The following is a 21667-nucleotide window of genomic DNA, read 5'->3' on the forward strand; positions in this document are numbered from 1 at the left end:
GACTTAAATTAGTTTGTTACCATTTTTAAACAGTTTCACTTGGAACATTTTTAAAAACTTGCACTAATTATGAACGTAACCTTGATGCACATTGACAAATCGTCGTTTAAGTGGCAACTTACGCAATCTCAATTTTTACAAGTCAATAAAAAAACTGTTTTTTTTTAAATTAAATATATTTTTGGAATAGTAATCCTCTACATTTGTTTTTTATTGGGTTTCAAACGATTATTAAAAGTTTCAGTAAAATAAAACAATTTTCTGAAGAAATGCTTGAGATAGAGGGTGTTGCCTTAATTTTTGCCTGAGGTAGAGCAAGTTGCAGTTTTCGTTTTCAATACTATACAAACAACAAACAACTTTTTTTGTGTTAAGGGGATATCTAACAAACTGTAACGGTAAATTCTGCTTGAAAATTCTGCGTAAAGGAAAAATTATATGAAACATTTTAAACATCCAAACGTTAAATGTAGCATCTCCCTTCAACCCTCATTATTTGTAGATGGCACTCTTTTAGTGAGTTGCCCATGGTCAGTCTGCTTACTACGGTAATAAAACCATAAATAAAAACTACTTCTATTAAAACCCCAGCCCAAGTGGTTTAGATTATTACCATCATCTTGTGGTCAGGACAATAACTAATAGTTTTGACTGCACTGATGGCCAAATTAGTATTGCCCATGGCCAGTAAATCTTAAATACTTTGATAGTTGAGTCCGATACTTTACAAATTACACCCATGAAACTTAATAATTACAATATCTCATTATTATTATTTAATGTTTATCTTCATAAATAAATTAAATTTTTCTCGAAAAGATGAGATTTGTGTAATTGCAAAAATTGAAGAATTAATTGATGCACTGAGATCTTCGAATTTTGTCCAAGATTTTTGTAAATATAACAAAAAATAGTGAACATAATTATAAATAATTAAATTATAAATAATAATTATATTCTGTTGTTTTAGTGATTGATCTATCTTTTAAAACCTTTAAATTACGAGAAATTTTTCAGTCTTTTCACCACTCCAAAGTCATAATTTTGACAACAAGACGTTATACTACTGTCTGGTTGTTCTCAAAATACGTATGTGTGAATTTTGAAAAGTCTACGTATGTGAAATGCTAAAAATTATTTCGCTTTCAGCCAAGTTTTCGTATTTAATTAATGAAAAAGTCATTAAATATTTACTTTACAAAAATTGTATATAGCATTTAACATAGTGCACGTTGAACAGATTCATATGCAAAAAACAGAAAGCAATTTACTCAAGTAATTTTCGAGTAATCGTGTTTGGAAAAATACATTGAATTTGCCTTATATTGAAATTTGTTCGAAATCTCCTTAAAAAATAAAGATAAAGACAAATATTTATCACCTAAACTATTCTAAAACAATTTAAAATCCTAATTCATCAGATGTAAAGTTCAAAATTTTGAAATGATTATCCTCAAAGCTACGTTCAGTTTGAATGAAAGAGAAAAATCTTGTTTCAGGCAAATTTAAGATTTTGTGTGTTTATGGAAAAGCTTCAGTTGTAAACTATCCCTTCGGCTACAAAATTGATTTATGGTACCCGCATTTTTACCTACCAGACAGACCTCTCTGGTACAGAGAAAAGAGATGTTACTGCTAAACAAGGATAAGATGTTTCGAATTTGAAATTTTCGAAACACGATTTCTCAAAAACTATTAACTTTAAAAATAATCTGTTTGGTCGACATTATGTAAAATTAGTCTACGCATGTGGAATGCTAAAAATTAATTTGCTTTCAGCCAAGTTTTTGTATTTAATTAATCAAAAAGTCATTAAATATTCACTTTACAAAAATTGTATATAGCAATCAACATAGTGCACGTTGAACAGATTCATATGCAAAAAACAGAAAGCAATTTACTCAAATAGTTTTCGAGTAATCGTGTTTGGAAAAATACATTGAATTTGCCCTATACTGAAATTTGTTTGATATCCCCTTAAATGACAAATCTCATCCTTTTAACCATTTCAATTGTGAATATAGTGACCTCAGTTGACATATACCTAGTAAACATTTTATGGCTTAAGTCAAACCACCCATAGAAATAAAACTGGGTGTTGTAAGCTGCAGCCGACAAAGTTCTAGGTAGAGAGTTGACCGATGGTTGAATAGGCCCGCACTCATTTCGTGCTCATTTATGGTCTCCAATCGCAAGGATTAGTACTGCCCGGCCCTCTCATAATGTGGCCATAAAATTTACTAGGTATATGTCAACTGGGTTTACTTATACAGTTGCGAGCATGGAATTTCGGGTATTGCTGTAATTTATGAACGGACCACCGTCGACATCGACAACCTTCTGGCATCGATGGAGAGCATAACATAAATAGACAACTATTCCAAATTATTTTAAACATCAGTCATAATCACAATAAAGCTTAAAGTCCAATTCAATGTGACAGAAAAAGCTATAAGCGTTAATTGGAGTGAAAAAGACCGTATTAGTTCAGTTGGAACATAATATAAAGAGGCATTGGCTAACTTCCATTTTTGTGGATGTTCAATTAGGCAATTAGATTAGGTATAATTTTACAAACACGCCGTATGTTAAAAACTATGACATTTATCATGCTATGTTGATATTGTTGTAATAATAAAAAACGTAGACACTATTTTCATGCGTGTTCAAACCCTTGCGCTGACCTTTTTTACGAATTAATTACATTGCTTTAAAAAAATTGTTTTTTTTTAATATTATTTAATGATCTGTAGATTTATTACTTTAAAATAGAAATCTTATGGTTATTGATGCTATTAGTGGATTATTTTAAATCGAATTAATAATTTTTTATAAGAGGTATTGTTAACTTACGATATTTGCTTAATATGAAGGAACATAGGACGATCTATGTTGGAAGCACCATCAAACATTTTTCTTCTCGCTTAACACACTTTTAATTCAATCCGACATACACTTTTATTCTACCTTATTTTGAATTGAGAATGAAATAGCGTATGTTGCCTTACGTATTGAGATAACGGATGTTGTCAAATTTTCGCGTAGAGCATAAAATGTAGCGAAATTCAAAAATCCGTCACGACATTCCCCACAAGAAACAATTTGAAAACAAGCAAAAACGAAAAATCGTCAAAATTGAGATAGAGGCAGTTGCCACTTAGACGACGAAATATCAAATTTTTGAGGAAAAATAAGCCAACTTTGTTGTGTCAAAATTTCTAAAGTTAATTAATCAATATTCTAACCTTAATGTTGAACTATTCATATTTGAAGATAGGGCGTTTCAATGTAAAAGTTCGTACAAAATTGCACGAAAACGAAAAGAGCTATTTAGATGCGGTTTTTTGTGTTTGAAAGAGCACAAAAAGTTGTAGTGACGTTACCCTATGAGATTTATATCTTGGTTTTATAAATATTTTTTTTCGATTTTAGAAAGTTATATTTTTCTTTATTAAAATTTGACTTAGTATCAACGCTACACATTTTCAAAACAAATTGATTGGCGCAAAAAAAAGTCAATTTATTAATTAGGGCGGCTGTTTTGGTTAAACTTTTGAAATTTTAGCGATTTCGGAATGATGTCTGTCTTTTTCTTTCGCCTCAGGCAAAGACGACCCTCAGTGTAAAACCCTCAATAAAGGTTATTGCTACGTAATAATTTTCTTTTGTGTGCCGATTTGTTGATTTACAACATAGTTATGGTCAACTAACTTTTAACTAACTTTATTAATGAATGCAGTTCAATTTCCGGGCGAAGGCGGGTGCATTATCAAATTAAAAATCAAGAAAATCATCGCCACTCCTGATCCATTCTTGATGCCAAATTTGATAACAAAAGTGGTCAGTTTTCGACCCGTCGGCATGGATAGAAAACTATAATTCTACCTTTTTGGGTATTAAAAGTATTTAATTTTGAGGAAAAGAAGATAAAATTTTTAAAAGACTTGCGGAAAACACCGGAAAAAGTTTTAAATATTTCATTGACCACAACGGATCAAAGAAACAGTATGCACTGTAAACGAGAACAAAGACTGACGGCTAGTAATTTTGGTAGAATTTGACGACCAAGTACAAGTAGAGCGAAGGTGGCAGCAGAAATAATAAAAATCAAAATTTCGCGTAACAAATACACGTTTTGTGGCATTGAAAACGAACCCAAAGCTTTGGCTTGCGCGTAGGTATAAGTTATTAGAAGAAAAGGAGAAGGGATGTTGTCCAGAACAACTAAAAAATCTGAACCTGGACATTCACTGTGGAGATTCACCTCCACATAAACCAAAATTTCTCCCGGGTGGACTCTTTATATGTCAGAACAATCCATTTTTGGCAGCCTCACCAGATGGACTGATAGACGACGATAGACTCGAAAATTTGACACCGCAGGAAATAATTGTTGCAAAAAAATAAAATTTTGTTTAATCACTGGAGCAAACACGATTTCACTAAACAAAAACCATCAGTATTTTTATCAAGTCCAAAGACAATTGCTAGTTATGAGAAGAAGATACTGTTTTTTCATAGTTTGGACTCCAAAGGGGTGTTTATATGATATTATTTTCAAGGATGAAGAATTTTGTGATGTAATGTTATTAATCAAACTAAAAGACTTTTATATGTCATGTTTGTTACCCGAAATGGTAAAGAAATGCCTTTAGTGGACTTTTCACATATTTTTTGTTTTTTCTTTTTGTTTTTATGTTTGAGTAAACATTTCATGTTTTTTTCTGTATATTTTTATTTTTTTCTTTGTATTTTCTTTTTGTTTTAGTAAATTTTTTTTGGTTTTGTAGTTTTTTTGTGTTTTTTTGTTTTTTTTCATTATATTATTTGTTTTTATAAGTTTTATTACTATTTCAAATTTCTTTTGATCATACACCTGAAACTAATTTTGCTTATTATGTAAGCAAAACTTATTTATAAAAAAACAACATTTGTTTTAAAAAATGTGTCCCTTTTTTGTTTGTGAAATATTTGTGCAAAGAACTTTCAAGCTAACGCTGCATTTCTTCTCGGTTAGATTTATGGTTTATTTACTATTTTATGATCTGACCCTCGATTTGACCAAACTTTACCTCCTCAGAAGTGAGACGAGTGAGACCGATGCATAGCTGCTTCGAAACTGAAATTTACCGTTAGAATTTTAGCAGTTCAAATAACTGTCAAGTTTTAGACGTGGGAGTCTGTGGTGAGAGTAGAAAAACAGTTAAAGTCCGTTTTTTTTTTTAAAAAACCACCAACACCCCAATTTTCCCCTGCATTACAACCGGCAACGTTGCCCAGGGAGATTTTTGGTGAGAAAATAGTTGTCAAATTTTTGACATTTCTGAAAATTAGGCAGTGTTTTCGTTAAAAACGTTTCTTTTACAGCCTGTTGGATTGCAAATTAAAGGATTTAATAGTGAAAAGACTCGGCACAGCCTGAAAGGCCGTTTTGTGTAATCAAATTGTCAATTAGACAACTAACCTATTTGATTTTATCACCAAAAAGTCACCATCAACGACGTTGCCGGTTGTAAAGTGGTGGGAGAGTGCGGTGTTGGTGGTTTTTTAATAAAAAAACGGACTTTAAAAATGATGGATGCGCTCGGTTAAAATTTTAAATGACCGCAGAAACTTTAAAGAGCTTTTATCTCCGTGAAATCGCAATGAAATCTTTAGTATCGTAGTTGCTAATTGGAAGTTATAAAGCCCCAGTTAAATGAATGGCAGATATTACATAAACCCAACATTTAATTACCTTTCCCGAGTATAATTAAAGGCAATAAGGCTTCTCAGCTAACGTTGCTATTGACACACTCATCTTCCCTATAATGGATTTACACAGTTAGTTTAGCAAATCGCAATTCGACCATCCAACGCCTCTGGTATTATCGATCATCTGACCCGAAAGGAAGTCCTATAATCATCCTATGAATTCTGATTAAACAAGTTCCCTCCCGATTCCATTCCGACCCAAGCGAATTCTTTGATAAGTCATTAGCCGGGATTGTCTCATTTGCATTTGTGTGACATATTCAAGAGTGACCTTTTCGTCTGACGGAAATTTTCGGAGATATTGATTGATCCTCCACTTGAGTTCAAGATGTTGTTCTTTGTTATCGAAGACGACTTCGAATATCTTGTGAGCGCACACGCCTTTTTCTTGTCACTCTTCAATTATCCGAGATTATTTAATATCCGCTCCACTCTCTCGGAAACGTCTTTAATCCAATTTTTTATACGCACCACCTGCTATCTTTCAGCGATTCTCCTTTACGACTTTCACTGTAAAAACCGCAACATGTATACTAAAACTATAAATTATTTCAGGGTTTGTCTTCAGGATGCGAAATAACTCGGTTCGTTTTATGGCCAGCGTGATACATGTTTTGTATCTTCAATGTCGGAGAGATAAATTATTTCATTTCGTCTCTTTGACGCACTGGATATTACATTCGAAGGCTGGGGAATTAAAAGATAATCTCAGGGTCGTTAGAAGTTTATTTTTAATGCTATTTTGGGAGACTCATCAAAACAGAAGATGGGGTCCAATTAATTTACACAATATAAAAGAAAAGTGTCAGCGAAACATTTTGAATGGCTTCGAATAGACAGAAATATGTAAATGCGCGCGAACGAATTTTCCGAAGCAACTCTAAAATATTCATTCCAACTCCTAAACCCCCATTAAAGCAAATATTAACATCATCTGCCAGCTTACCCAAGAATTACATATACATAAACAGATCGAAAACTTGATTCGTGGCAGCTTAGCGAAGTAATCTTTTACGACACAATAAAGCCGTTCCAATTTTTGCATCGCGAAGAGCATCGTTATCGTCCGAAATTTACGGTTTCTTTTAACGACGAATCAAACCATTTATATTTGGTATAAATCCGTTTATCGGGCTCGCTTTTTCGTTATTAACCTGATTTGTTTTAATTTAGCGCTCGGTTAAGACTTTAGGAGTAAACAAGCGAGTTTTCCAAAATCAATAAATAAAAGCATGGAAAGTTGTAACTGTTGATAGGAGATGAATTGAAGATGGCGACGTCGTACGTTAAGATAAGTGCAAGTTTCTGCAGGTTTCAACTTTGAAATGATAATGTCCGAAAGTTATATCTTGAGAAAAGTTACAAATTGAAACAGGGATCACTGACATGTTAGATTTGAGTGCAAAGTTTTGGCATTCGGGAAATGGAACTGTTGTGGTTGTTAAAAACGAGATTTGATTTATTTTACGTTTTGATTGCACGCCAACTTCTGTTGTCACAAGCGACTAGCGTAACTTTTGGAAACCGAAGAATTGAAACTATTCAAATTTAGGATTAAAATATAGCGAAACCTTTATTTCTTCCTAAAACCAAAACCATTTGTTTTCCTATTTTTTTAAATATTCTTCCTTAACTAAATCTCCCAGTTGCTCTCCGACCATAACTGCAGGAGCGTTAGGATGCCCTGCTAAAGGTAACGGAAAGACACTAACATCAGCAACTCTCAAATTCTTAAAACCAAAAACTTTTAACTCTGCATCGACGACGGCACTTTTGCGATCTTTTCCTATGGGACAAGTTCCCATAGGATGGAATAAATTCATGCTAACTTGTCTTATAGCACAGTACCAGTAGTCTTTGGTGAGGTACTCAAACTCTTTACAAGCTCGCAGTGGTCCTCCTTGAAGAGTAGCGTTCATTGCTTTAAAAGCTTTGGTGTCTAGAAGCTTCAACACTAACTGGACGCCTTCGTACAAGACTGCTATGTCTTCGTTTCCCGGATCCGACAAGAAGTTGGAGTTAATCAAAGGATAATCGTACGGACTTTTACTTTTAAGTCGGATAGTACCGTGGGATCTATCATGAAGATTAATCAGATAGATGACGAAAGAAGAACGAATATCGTTGTACTTCCAGAGATCCTCATACGTCTGATCGTTTATTCCAAAGACTTTTTGGGAACTTGGACCCGTTGCGTTGGCAGGAACAAACTCGAGCTCGAAATCAGGAAGACCCGTTCCTTTAGTAAAACTAGATTCATAAAAACCGACCCCTTGGTCATTGCCAGCAATTGCCAGAGGCCCCACTCCGTTCAAGTAGTCCTTCACGTACTCTTCCATGGATTTTACTGGCTCGGAGAAGTTGGTACCAACCGTAATCCCGTAGAAAGCGGTATTGTCGCGAAGAGTCGTACCAACTTCCAAATCGGTCACCACGTCAATCCCCAGGTCTTCCAAGTGGTTCTTTGGACCAACTCCTGATAACATGAGAATCTGTGGACTTCCAATCGCTCCAGCGGATAAGATTACTTCTTTCTTAGCTTCAACGAAAAACCGTTTTCCTCCATGGTTAAACTCGACTCCTCTAACAATGTCTTTATCAAGTCTCAGTTTTGTAACGAAGCTCTCAGTGAGAATTTTCAAGTTGGATCTGTTGGTCGCAGGTTTGAGGAAAGCGGTGGCATCGTCGAGTCTTCTACCATGAATGGTGTTCGCTTGTGATTGGGAAACCCCAATTTTATTAGCGTTGTAGTCAACGAGTTCGTATCCTAATTCCTTGTTCGCTTCGAAGAAGGCAAATAATTGAGGGCTGTTTGGTTTATGGTACTCCACTCTTAAGTACCCACCAGTACCATGATAAGCAGCGTCATAAGGCGCGTCAGGATCGTTGTGAACGTAATCCTCCGACTTTTTGAAGTACTCAAGTACGGATTTGTACCCCCAACGTTTATTTCCTGCAATCTGAGCCCATTTATCAAAATCTCCTTCGTACCCTCTTGCGTAGAGTAACCCGTTGATTAGAGTACTACCACCGACGCCCTTCCCACGCGGATACAAGCAAGTTTTACCAACGAATCCTGAAGAAGGTAGTTTAGTTTTGGTACAACCACCTGAAGCACAAACCTTGACAACACGTGGTTTGCGGAATACTCTTAAAAGCCCAATTATAATCAGTGAACTTTACAGAAGCATCCCAGATAGGAATTTCAGTCAATTCGTCACCATAAGTCCCAGCTTCCAGTACCAACACGCTCCAATCGCTAATTTCGGATAATCTACTTGCAGCCACAGAACCAGAAGCCCCAGCACCAATTACCACAAAATCGTAGCTTCCGTAGTCTTAAATTAATCTGTAAAGACTGTTTTTTTGGTGTTTTTTACTTACTCTCTTCCTTGCTGTTGGAATAGTACTCTCGTGCGTTTGTTGGCCACTTATATGTTGACGCTTTTTTGGTACCATCGTCAAGTAGTTTCACATAGTAATCAATTTCTGATTGTTTTTGTGTTTGGGTTAGAACAACACCAAAAAGTAGAAGTACTAGTTTCATTGCTTTTTGGACAAATGAAAGTGTTGTATTATGTAACTTAGTTATGTACTTATTATGTACGTAATAAAAGACTTTTTGATAAAAGTTTACTGCTTACATTTAGGAGCAAGGGCGCTTCCTAAGTAGTAATAAGTACCGTAAAGCGTTATGCATATGAGCCAGCAACTAAAATTATTAGACAATTTACTGAACTTGAACTTGAAATGACGACTTTTTCTTGTTTCTAATATAATAGTACATTATGTCATTAAGAGAAAAAAATTAAGTTTTGTGTGCTGAGTCTGTGTGACTAGCCGAACGGAGTGAGACAGACATACAGGGTGTTCCAGAACTCGCGCCCCAGAACGAAAGGGCTTATGGAGGCAACAATTCTGAAACAAAATTTTAAAACCATAATTTTTTAACTCAAAAAATAACAGAGATAAGACAAAAAAACTGTAGCCAATCCCGAAGCTGAACAGAATTTGAAAAATGGGTAACTATAGACACATACTATCATCCATTGGTCAGTTAAACATTAGACTCTCGTTGCCTAGGAAATTGGGATGGACATTTACTCCACTTCTAGAATAAGCTTTTGGGATTGGTTGTTAATTTTTTATCAGTTCTCGAATACTATTAAACTTAGTCAATTTTTGTTTTGAAAATTACTATCTGTTTTGCTGTGGGCACCCTTCCTTGCTCTCTGGGGCGCGAGTTCTGGGACACCTGTATAACAATAACACACAATCCGATTTTTGTTCTGAATAGCATATATGTACAATATTTTGTTCAAATACTTAAAAAAAATATGTTGAATCATGCAGTGGAAACATTTCTACAGTTACGGTGTATTATAAGCATACAAATATTATGTAAAGTGCTTTATCTGCTTAAGCATGAAAATAAAACTTTTACCTTATCAATCAAGATAGACAAAGTGTCAATTGTTGTCGTTTAAAAAAAAACAATAATTTAAGCAAATTTAAATTGTAACAGTAATAACTTTATTAATGACACCATTAAAGTAATTTTATATCTTTTATTTTACTTGTTTAAAATGCGGTGACGTCAAATAGTTCTACGATAAAGTTCCTGTACAGTTCCAAGGTCACTTGAGGTGATAAGAAGTTATAAAAATATTACGCAACATTTTATAAAGTCTCTATTTTAAATTTTTGTTCTCCAGACTACATATCTCGAATTCGAAATTAATTCAAACTTCGATTTTTATGAATTAGTCAAATCTAAAATCTTGTAAATTTTACTAGTCAATATGCTTCGGGACAAAATTTGTACTAAAGAAATAAAAAATTACTAATTAATTTTATTTTGAATCTGGAATTTGTTTTGCACCATCAGGTCTGAATTCAAAGATATTCTTAAAAAAAAATATTTTTTTAAGTTCTACTGTATAAAGTTTTAATTTCTTTACTTTTTCTTGAAAACTTGCTTTATGGAATAGTTCGACAGTGATTTGAAAAGATAATTTAATAAGCTTTACAACGAGCTATAAAACTCATGAGTATTGTAAGGACTTTTCATGGTAAATGATACCATCTCCCAAAAAAAATACGATTCTTAGTCATTGTTATACAGGGTGTCCCAGAACTCGCGCCCCAGAGAGCAAGGGAGGGTGCCGACAGCAATACAGATGGTAAATTTCAAAACAAAAATTGACTAAGTTTAATAGTATTCGAGAACTGATAAAAAGTTAACAACCAATCCCGAAAGCTTATTCGAGAAGTGGAGTAAATGGCCATCCCAATTTCCTAGGCAACGAGAGTAGAATGCTTAACTGACCAATGGATGATAGTATGTGTCCATAGTTACCAATTTTCAAATTCTGTTCGGCTTCGGGATTGGCTACAATTTTTTTGTCTTATCTCGGTTATTTTTTGAGTTAAAAAATTATGGTTTCAAAATTTTGGTTCAGAATTGTTGCCTCTATAAGCCCTTTCTCTCTGGGGCGCGAGTTCTGGGACATCCTGTATACAAAAAAAGTTTATTTTTCATTTTACAAAAAAATGACAAAGAAATAACATTTTTTGCTTATTTCAAAACAGATAAATCTGCAATTAAAATTTCAAAATTATTAGTTTGTACTCTTAAAATTAATTTTTTTATTATTTTTATTTATTAAATTTTGTAATCGTATTTAAATAATAACAGGCTGGGGATTCACAATATCAAATAATGCGTTAAAAATTAAAGGAAAATTTACCCAATAATGTGTAAGTATTAAAAAATTGGAAAAGAAATGTAATTGCATCCTTAACAATAATTGAGAAAATTCGAAGCAGTCTTTAAGAATTCCGGGTTAGAATTGAACTATGTGCTAAAACAGGTAATGGGTCAATCAAATATTGGAAATTAGTTTGAGTTATGGAACAAATGTCATTTCTTTGACATTTTTTGCAAAATTAAAAATAAAAAAGTTTTAGATTATTTTTTGTTTTTTTCGATCTTAAGAACACAGCTTGATAATATTAAAATTTTTATTAAAGATTTATTTATTTTAAAATAAGCAAAAAATATTATTCCTTTGTCATTTTTTTGTAAAATAAAAAATAACGTTTTTTTTCCTCTTGTGAACTCAATCCGGGGACATACTGTAGAGAATTATTACATCGATTTTTTATTGTAATGGATCATTGAAAAGATTGAGATCTTGCTTTTTTAATGCACTAACAGATGCTTTGCTATCTCTTATCGTTTAGAAGTTTGAAAACGAAAAAACATTCTTTGTCATGTAACTTCTAAATGCCAAGAGGTAATAACTTGTTTAACAAGGCGTTAGAAAGCAAAGACATGTTACATTATAAAATCTAAGTACCAATTTTAGAAAATTCTATGCAAAAAAGTCTCAAAAAAGAGTGTAAGTTCACATGGTAAAAATGAAACTAAATTTTTACTCTACATTTTTTATTTCTTTAGTTTATGATAGTTTTCCTTCACTATATCGCCCAATTGCTCTCCGACCATAACCGCAGGAGCGTTAGGATGCCCTGCTATAGATAACGGAATGACGCTAGCATCAGCAACCCTCAAATTCTTAAAACCAAAAACTTTCAACTCCGCATTCACGACGGCACTTTTGCGATCCTTTCCCATGGGACAAGTCGCCAAAGGGTGGTATAAATTCATGCTGACTTGTCTTATAGCACAGTACCAGTAGTCTTTGGTGAGGTACTCAAACTCTTTACAAGCTCGCAGTGGTCCTCCTTGAAGAGTAGCGTTCATTGCTTTAAAAGCTTTGGTGTCTAGAAGCTTCAACACTAACTGGACGCCTTCGTACAAGACTGTAATGTCTTCGTTTCCCGGATCCGACAAAAAGTTGGAGTTAATTAAAGGATAATCGTACGGACTTTTACTCTTAAGTCGGATAGTACCGTGGGATCTATCATGAAGATTGATCAGATAGATCAAGAAAGAAGAACGAATATCGTCGTACTTCCAGAGATCCTCGTACGTTTGATCGTTTATCCCGAAGACTTTTTGGGAACTTGGACCCGTTGCGTTGGCAGGAACAAACTCAAGCTCGAAATCAGGAAGACCCGTTCCTTTAGTAAAACTAGATTCATAGAAACCGACCCCTTGGTCATTGCCAGCAATTGCCAGAGGCCCCACTCCGTTCAAGTAGTCTTTTACGTACTCTTCTATAGATTTCACCGGCTCGGAGTAGTTGGTACCAACTGTAATCCCGTAAAAAGCGGTGTTGTCGCGAAGAGTCGTACCAACTTCCAAATCAGCCACCACGTCAATCCCCAGGTCTTCCAAGTGGTTCTTTGGACCAACTCCTGATAACATGAGAATCTGTGGACTTCCAATCGCTCCAGCGGATAAGATTACTTCTTTCTTAGCTTCAACAAAAAACCGTTTTCCTCCATGGTTAAACTCGACTCCTCTAACAATGTCTTTATCAAGTCTCAGTTTTGTAACGAAGCTCTCAGTGAGAATTTTCAAGTTGGATCTGTTGGTCGCAGGTTTGAGGAACGCGGTGGCATCGTCGAGTCTTTTACCACGAATGGTATTTGCTTGTGATTGAGAGACTCCAATTTTATTAGCGTTGTAGTCAACGAGTTCGTATCCTAATTCCTTGTTCGCTTCGAAGAAGGCAAATAATTGAGGGCTGTTTGGTTTATGGTACTCCACTCTTAAGTACCCACCAGTACCATGATAAGCAGCTTCGTAAGGCGCGTCAGAATCGTTGTGAACGTAATCCTCCGACTTTTTGAAGTACTCAAGTACGGATTTGTACCCCCAACGTTTATTTTCCGCAATCCGAGCCCATTTATCAAAATCTCCTTTGTATCCTCTTGCGTAGAGTAACCCGTTGATTAGAGTACTACCACCGACGCCTTTCCCACGCGGGTAGAAGCAAGTTTTACCAACAAATCCTGAAAGAGATAATTAGGTTTCGGTACAACCACCTGAAGCACAAACCTTGACAACAGGTAGTTTGAGGAGTACTGTTAAATGCCCAATTATAATCAGTAAACTCTACAGAAGCGTCCCAGCTAGGTATTTCAGTCAATTCGTCACCATAAGTCCCAGCTTCGAGTACCAACACGCTCCAATCGCTGATTTCTGATAGTCTGCTTGCTGCCACAGAACCAGAAGCCCCAGCACCAATTACCACAAAATCGTAGCTTCCGTAGTCTTAAATTAACTGTGGAGACGTGTTTTGGGTGTTTTTCACTTACTCTCTTCTTTGCTGTTGGAATAGTACTTTCGTGCGTTTGTCGGCCACTGGTATGTTGACGCTTTTTTGGTACCATCGTCAAGTAGTTTCACATAGTAATCAATTTCTGATTGTTTTTGAGTTTGGGATAGAACAAGAAGAAAAAGTAGAAGTACTAGTTTCATTGCTTGTTGGAGAAATAAATGTGTTGTATTATAATACTTAGTTATGTATTATGTACCTAATAACAGACTTTTTGATAAAAGTTTACTAACTATACTTAGGAACAAGGACGCTTCCTAAGTGGTGATAAGTACCGTAAAGTGCTATGCATAAAAGCCAGTATGAGATAATTTGCAAAACTTGAATTTGAAATGACGTCTTTATCTTTTTTCTAATATGTACAATAGTACATTATGTCATTAAGAGCAAAAATAGTACATTATTACACGTATTTCATAAGACGAGTATTGTAGCACGAATGAGTTTTGACCACGACGAGCGCAGCGAGGAGTGGTCAAATAAAATGAATGCTACAAGTCGTCTTATGAAATGAGTTTAATATACTATTTTTTCTACTTTGCATTGTTAATAAATTTAAAAATTGTATTTGAAAGAAATTATTTTCGATTAGGGATTTTTGGCAAGTTAGGTTGGTGACAAAAGAGGTAATGACATTTGTCTAACAAAATTTCAATTCAAATAATTACTGACGTTTTCTGTTTAATTTCGCAAAATTAGGTATTACAACGTTTGTTTTTCTTCTGATTCATTATTCCTAAATTCACATTTTCGTGATCATGATGATCATCATTGAGGTTTTGATTTAACGTTTAAGGAGATATCAAACAAATTTCAGTATAGGGCAAATTCAATGTATTTTTCCAAACACGATTACTCGAAAACTATTTGAGTAAATTGCTTTTATTTCTGTTTTTTGCATATGAATCTGTTCAACGTGCACTATGTTGAATGCTATATACAATTTTTGTAAAGTAAATATTTAATGACTTTTTTGATTAATTAAATACAAAAACTTGGCTGAAGCAGAATTTACCGTTACAGTTTGTTAGATATCCCCTTAAGTGTCGGCATAATAACATAGCCAACATAACCAAAAAAATTACTGTTTTGCGTGCTATAATAAAAACAATTGTTTTTATTAGGAAACGCGTTTGTTAACGCAAAGTAGAAAATAGTATATTATGAAACGCGTTTCATAATGAACATTTTGCCGCACCCACGTTTTTAGGACACGACGAGCGCAGCGAGGAGTGTCATAAAGTAGTAAGTGCGGCAAAATGCATTATGAACAAGTATCATACGCTATTTTTTCTATTTCGCCTTATTTTAAACGAAAAAACTTGATTTCGAAATCTAGGGAATTTTAGGGTAGTTGGCATTTGCAAAATGTTCAGGAAAAAAATCGAAGTAGCCAAATCCAATTTCAGTCAGTTTGACAGGTGTGACGTTTTGAGGTTACCGGAGCGCAAGGGAGCCAAGAGAGCGAAGATGTTGATCATGATCATGATGGTTCTCTTGCATCCAAAGAGTTTTTCTCCGATAAATTATTAAGCCAAGTACAACAAGAAATAATAATGTATTGATCGATTTATCATGGTTTATCAAAACCAAAATCTAAATTGTCAACGTTGACGGCAGGTTGACGGTTTGTCTGCTGCAAACCTAAGAAACATATTTGTTCCTGGAAATATTGGCACGGGATTGGTCCATTACGATACCGAAATACGCTCAAACGCGTATCGAAATATCTTCATTATGAACTCGAAATAGAAAAAGAAACATTATGTACTAAATCTGTTTGTGTGTCTACCGAACGGAGTGACATTAATAAACGCACAATTCGATTTACTCTTTTTTACTTTAAAAAAAGTATCTATATTTATGTTGAATCATGCAGTGGAGAACATTTCTTCATTCGGTGGAGCTATAAGCATATACAGGGTGTTATGGAAATGAGTACACAAAATTAAACTGATAAGAGAACTCACCATTTGCAACAACTTTTCTTAATAAATTTTTTTCGAAATCGCATGTTTTTAAACTAATTTGTCCCCCCCATATTTTGACGAGTCGCCCACCTACCACTGAATTGCTTTAAAATTAAAGAACAAAAAGCACAAAAAACTCTGCGTTATCAGTCCGCCCGTAAGAAACTTTATTAATGACTATTCTAAACTAATTTGGGGGGCGGGGGGCGGTGGTGTTTAGAACTATTAAGTTTAAGATAAACTAAAAAAAATTGGGAATTTACAAAAATTTTATTCAAAAAATTCATAACACTGTTATGAAATTAAATACACAAAATTTAACTGGTTAGATCGCATCAAGATATCCAACTTTTCTAGGTATTTTTTTTTCGTAAACGCATTTTGGTTTTCGCCTTTTCCCGCCCTTAATTTGGCAAGCCATTCGATGTCTCTAAATAAATTTACTTTCATTTTCGCAACGAGGTTTTTTGACTTAAACCTTATCACAACTTTTTGTCACAAAAACGACTGATCAGCTGTAGTTTAATTAAAAACGCTCAGTCTGTCGTGAATTTTCAGTGTCAAAGCTATTAGATTGTTCTTAAAGTGCAAAAGGTGCTACAAAATGGTTTATACCAACATGGAATACACGGATATGGTGCTTCTGTATGGGGAAGTTCGGGGCAATGCCCGGGAGGCAAAGCGTCTGTACAGTGCCCGTTTCCCAGATCGACGAAGTCCAAATGAACGTACGTTTGTTGGAGCAGTCCAGCATTTGCGTGATTTTGGAAAATTTCAAACTCCTAATCATAATCGTGGCCGCCAACGGGCTGGTGGATCTGGAACCCGCAATTTTGGATGCTGTTGCCGAAGAACCCAACATCAGTGTTCGTCGATTGGCACTTCGTATGGGTATTTCGACCTTTATTGTATGGAGAACGCTTCATGAACAAGGTTTCCACCCATACCACGTACAGCGTGTGCAAGCACTGGAGGCTGAAGATCCCCCGAGACGGTTCGAGTGTCAACGAGTTTCAACGGTGGTTTCAACGGAAATTGACTGAAGAGCCAGGTTTTCTGAGCAACATCATCTTCACAGATGAGGCAGGCTTTACACCCGATGGTGTTTTTAATATCCATAACACACACATATGGACCGACGAAAATCCACACGAGATTATTCAAAGGCGCTTCGAACGCCGGTTTTCTATTAATGTGTGGGCTGGTTTACTTGGAGACCAGTTAACTGGACCGTTTAACGAGTGCAGCGTATTTAGATTTTCTGCAAAATGTATTTAATGATCTCCTGGAAACTGTGCCGCTAGCGAGACGTCGGGATATGTGGTTCCTGCACGATGGTGCCCTCCCACATTATGCTAGAAATGTGTCCCAATGGCTAAATGTGCACTTCGAAAACAAGTGGATCGGTAGAAATGGACCAGTGTTGTGGCCCCCTCGTTCGCCAGACTTAAATCCCTGTGATTTTTTCTTGTGGGGGCATATGAAACAGTTAGTGTACGCAAACCCCGTGGATTCTGTGGAAGAATTAAGTGAACGTGTAAGTGCTGTAAGGCATGCATTGATAGAGAAGGACGGCATTTTGAGCAATTTTTATAAACAAATTCGGCACTCCTGTACAATTGTGCTTTTGTGAATTTATTATTGTTTTTTTTTTCGTACAAACAAATGAACGGCGAAGTATCAACTGGATGTAAACACTCGTTTTTATGAAGCATTGGTTTTTGTCGCATAAATGAAGGTTAGTATCTTTAATGCATAGGCGGGTAAGCAAACTTTCATTGATTTTTAATTCGAAAACGAAAGCATTTTGGAATTTTTTTTATTAAGAAAAGTTGTTGCATATGGTGAGTTCTCTTACCAGTTTACTTTTGTGTACTCATTTCCATAACACCCTGTATTATGTAAAGTGTTTTATCTGCTTAAACATGAAAATGTAACTTTTATCTTGTCAAATCAAGGTAGACAAACTGTCTATTCTTTGGCGTTTGAAAAAAAATACATTAATATTAGCAATTTTAAATTGTGACAATAACAACTTTATTAATGGCACCATTAAAGTAATGTTATTCTTTTTGTTTGACTTGTTTAGAAAGCAGTAACGTCAAATGGTTTTACGATAAAGTTCCTGCACACTTCCAAGGTCACTTGAGGTGATAAGAAGTCATATTCCAAAAAAAAAATACAGTTTTTAGTTATTTTTATAAACAATTTTGCATACAACTCAAGAATTATCACATCGATTTTTTATTATAATGCATAATTAAAAAGATTGAGATCTTGCTTTTTGACGCGCTAACCAATACGTTCTATCTCTTTTCGTTTAGAAGTTCCAAGACAAAAAAGATTCATTATTTTGTAACATGTTGAGCAAAACTGAAAAATGCTAAAGTGAACGCGTAGTACTCAAGAAAAACGTATTTTACAAATATCTCTGAATTCTGATCTGATGGAAGAAAAAAAATAAGAACGCAATTTTACTTTAGAAATGACTTCACTCTGCATGTGTTTCTACTTTGAAAATATGGAAAAAGCAGTCTAAAAATGTCTACGTGTTAACAATGAAATCAAATTTCTGCTCTACATTCTTTATTTCTTTAGTTTATCAAAGTTCTTCTTCACTAAATCGCCCAATTGCTCCCCGATCATAACCGCAGGAGCGTTGGGATGCCCGGCTACGGGAAACGGAAAGATACTAGCATCAGCTACTCTCAAATTCTTAAAACCAAAAACTTTTAATTCTGCATCGACGACGGCACTTTTTCGATCCTTTCCCATGGGACAAGTTCCCATAGGATGGTTCGTGTGCGTTGTAACTTTTTTTAAAGCACAGTACCAGTAGTCTTTGCTAAGGTACTCAAACTGTTTACACGCTTGTAGTGGTCCTCCAAGAGTAGCATTCATTGCTTTGAAAGGTTTGGTGTCTAGAAGCTTTAATATTAACTGAACGGCTTCGTACAAGACTTTAATGTCTTCGTTTCCAGAATCTGACAAAAGATTTGGGTTGATCAAAGGATAATCGTACGGACTTTTACTTTTAAGTCTCAGAGTACCAAAAGACTTGTCGTGAAGATTGATTGCGTAGATGACCAGTGTGGAAGAAATATCGTTGCCTTTCCATAGATCTTTGTACGTTTGATCAGACATTCCGGAAGTACGCTGGGCGATTTTGCCCGTTGCGTTAGCTGGGATAAACTCGAGCTCTATGTCTGGAATTCCGGTTCCTTGAGTCCTACTAGATTCATAAAAACCAACTCCTTGGTTATTATTAGCCATAGCTAGAGGCCCAACACCGTTCAAGTACTCCTTCACGTACTCCTCCATTGGTTTCACCGGCTCCGTGTAGTTGGTCGTAATTGTGATCCCATGGAAAACTGAATTATCGCGTAAAGTCGTACCAACTTCCAAATCGGCCACCACGTCAATTCCCAGTTCCTCTAAGTGCTTCTTCGGACCAATTCCTGATAACATGAGAATCTGTGGACTTCCAAACGCTCCAGCTGATAAGATTACTTCTTTCTTGGCTTTAACAAAGTACCGTTGTCCTTTATGGTTAAACTCAACTCCTCTAACTGTGTTTTTATCAAGTCTGAGCTTTGTGACGAAGCTCTCGGTGAGAATCTTTAAGTTGGATCTGTTTTTCACAGGTTTAAGAAACGCGGTACCATCATCAAGTCTTCTACCACGAATTGTATTTACTTGTGATGGTGAAGCCCCAAGTTGATTGGCGTTGTAATCAGCGAGTTTGAAGCCTAATTCTTTATTGGCTTCGAGGAAGGCGTTCAATTGACGACTTTTAGGTACATGGTACTCTACTCTTAAGTACCCACCAGTACTATGACAGGTAGCATCGTACGGCGCCGTACGGTCGTTGTGCACAAAGTCCTCAGACTTCTTGAAGTACTTTAGTACGGATTTGTACCCCCAACGGTTACTCCCAGTGACTTGAGCCCATTTATCATAATCTGCTTTGTATCCTCTTGCGTAGACTAACCCGTTGATGAGAGTAGTACCACCTATGCCTTTACCACGCGGATATAAGCAGATTTTGTCAACGTAACCTGCAAAAGAATGTTAGATTTTCTTAAAAGAAACAGAAGAACAAACCTTGACAAATCGTAGTTTGAGGAGTGCTATTCAAACCCCAGTTATATTTCGTGAATGCTGCAGGACCAAGCATGTTAGGAATTTCAGTCAAATCCTTACCATACGTCCCAGCTTCGAGTACCAACACGCTCCAGTCGCTGATTTCTGATAATCGGTTCGCAGCAACGGAACCAGAAGGGCTAGCACCAACAACCACAAAGTCGTAGCTTCCATAATCTTCAACTTAACTTTATAGTCGAGTTTTGGGCTTCTTTACTTACTTTTTTTGTTGCTGTTAGAATAGTACTCTCGCGCGCTTGTGGGCCACTGATATATCAGACCATTTTTGGACGCTTCATCAATTAATTTCACATAATAATCGATTTTTGATTGATTTTGACTTTGAGTTAGCCCAAGAACTAGTAGTAAAGTCAATAGTTGCATTTCGTTTGGTAACATCAACTGGTGGTACTTAATGTTAGTGTTTTTAAAATAAATTCTCTTTGATAAGAAAAAAATAATAGCGAAAATAATGACAGTAGTTTTGAACTAATTAAAGTGTAGTAAAATAATAAGTAGCATGGAAATAAATTGTTAAGTGCTCAATTTTGAGAACTGTAAGGTCATATTTCTTTGTATGGCATTCACAAAAAACAACTGTAAAACCGCTAAAATACACCCCAAAATTAAAATAATTATTATTTTATAATATAATAATAATAAACATCTCTAAAAAAGTAAATCTAACAAATTTCATTGTTCTAATATTACAGAATATTTATTTTTAAATTTTTCTCAAAATAAAATCACCGAAGGATCATATTTGATTATCATAATGTAACAGTAAATATCAGTAAAATATACAAAATTAACAATTTCCAATAGTTTTTCCTTTTTCTCAAATTCAGGCTTCTAGCACGCTGAAATCATAATTCAACTTAAAAAAAATCTAAAATGAAATTTCAGAGTTTGTGAACATTTTGTGACGTCCAAATTATCCACCCGCCCTCATCCAGATGAAATCAGCAACCCCAAAACATCACAATAATCCCCCAAACGACCACAACTTCGCGAATAAATCTCGTGGGTTTTAACGTAAAAAATTACATCATCTCGAGCCCACGTGGGCGTGAAACACCCACCTTAAAGAAGAAAACGGATAAACAATTATATGAGTGCAATTTTTTCCGAACATTAAGCGGCGGAACTTCCGTTTTTGTCAGCACGATATGAATTCCGTACGAATGTAGTTTATGCGTTTTAATCTCGACAGAGGTCAACGGTTAGCTTTCTTGAACATTTTTCGCTTTTATAGCCGCTAAGTTTTGTATTAAATATAGAGAAGTTCGTGGAAGCTACTTTGTCTTTAGGGGATGTAATATCCTAGTAACTCGTTTCCAGGAGGAAGTGTCGACATTAACATGGGAATATTCCATTTTTCGTGGAGCAAAAATGGTGGATGCGCCGGGAAATGATTTTCAACTGATTCGAATTGATCTTGATTAATTTTTTTTGGTAATAAAATTTTACAGTGAAGCTTTTTTCTTTTGAAATACAAATTTTGCGGCACTTTTAATTATTTATCGTACTAAATTTGTTTGCACAGAC

At 35.2% G+C, this 21667-nt stretch overlaps 4 protein-coding genes across 7 annotated transcripts in view; 1 reads left to right on the forward strand and 3 right to left on the reverse strand.

The window, feature by feature from the left end:
* The window catches only part of LOC148171867 (uncharacterized), a 51075-nt gene that overhangs the window by 9412 nt on the left and 19996 nt on the right, over nucleotides 1-21667 (forward strand). The window lies entirely within an intron of this gene.
* Nucleotides 6773-9310, reverse strand: LOC148171868 (glucose dehydrogenase [FAD, quinone]-like). Its single transcript, XM_088040894.1, has 3 exons — nucleotides 9139-9310; nucleotides 8877-9092; nucleotides 6773-8830 (listed from the first exon to the last, which is right to left on the reverse strand). Exons 1-3 carry the CDS (start codon nucleotides 9299-9301, stop codon nucleotides 7362-7364), a joined length of 1848 nt encoding a protein of 615 aa, XP_087897020.1. The 5' UTR covers nucleotides 9302-9310; the 3' UTR covers nucleotides 6773-7361.
* Nucleotides 12206-14180, reverse strand: LOC148171869 (glucose dehydrogenase [FAD, quinone]-like). Its single transcript, XM_088041195.1, has 3 exons — nucleotides 13987-14180; nucleotides 13727-13942; nucleotides 12206-13680 (listed from the first exon to the last, which is right to left on the reverse strand). Exons 1-3 carry the CDS (start codon nucleotides 14147-14149, stop codon nucleotides 12206-12208), a joined length of 1854 nt encoding a protein of 617 aa, XP_087897321.1. The 5' UTR covers nucleotides 14150-14180.
* On the reverse strand, nucleotides 18546-20534 carry LOC148171870 (uncharacterized). Its single transcript, XM_088041118.1, has 3 exons — nucleotides 20341-20534; nucleotides 20081-20296; nucleotides 18546-20034 (listed from the first exon to the last, which is right to left on the reverse strand). Exons 1-3 carry the CDS (start codon nucleotides 20516-20518, stop codon nucleotides 18563-18565), a joined length of 1866 nt encoding a protein of 621 aa, XP_087897244.1. The 5' UTR covers nucleotides 20519-20534; the 3' UTR covers nucleotides 18546-18562.

Source organism: Gnatocerus cornutus, chromosome 7 (assembly GCF_029298725.1).
Source record: "Gnatocerus cornutus isolate USDA-ARS CGAHR chromosome 7, icGnaCorn1.1, whole genome shotgun sequence".
Taxonomy (NCBI): Eukaryota; Metazoa; Arthropoda; class Insecta; order Coleoptera; family Tenebrionidae; genus Gnatocerus; species Gnatocerus cornutus.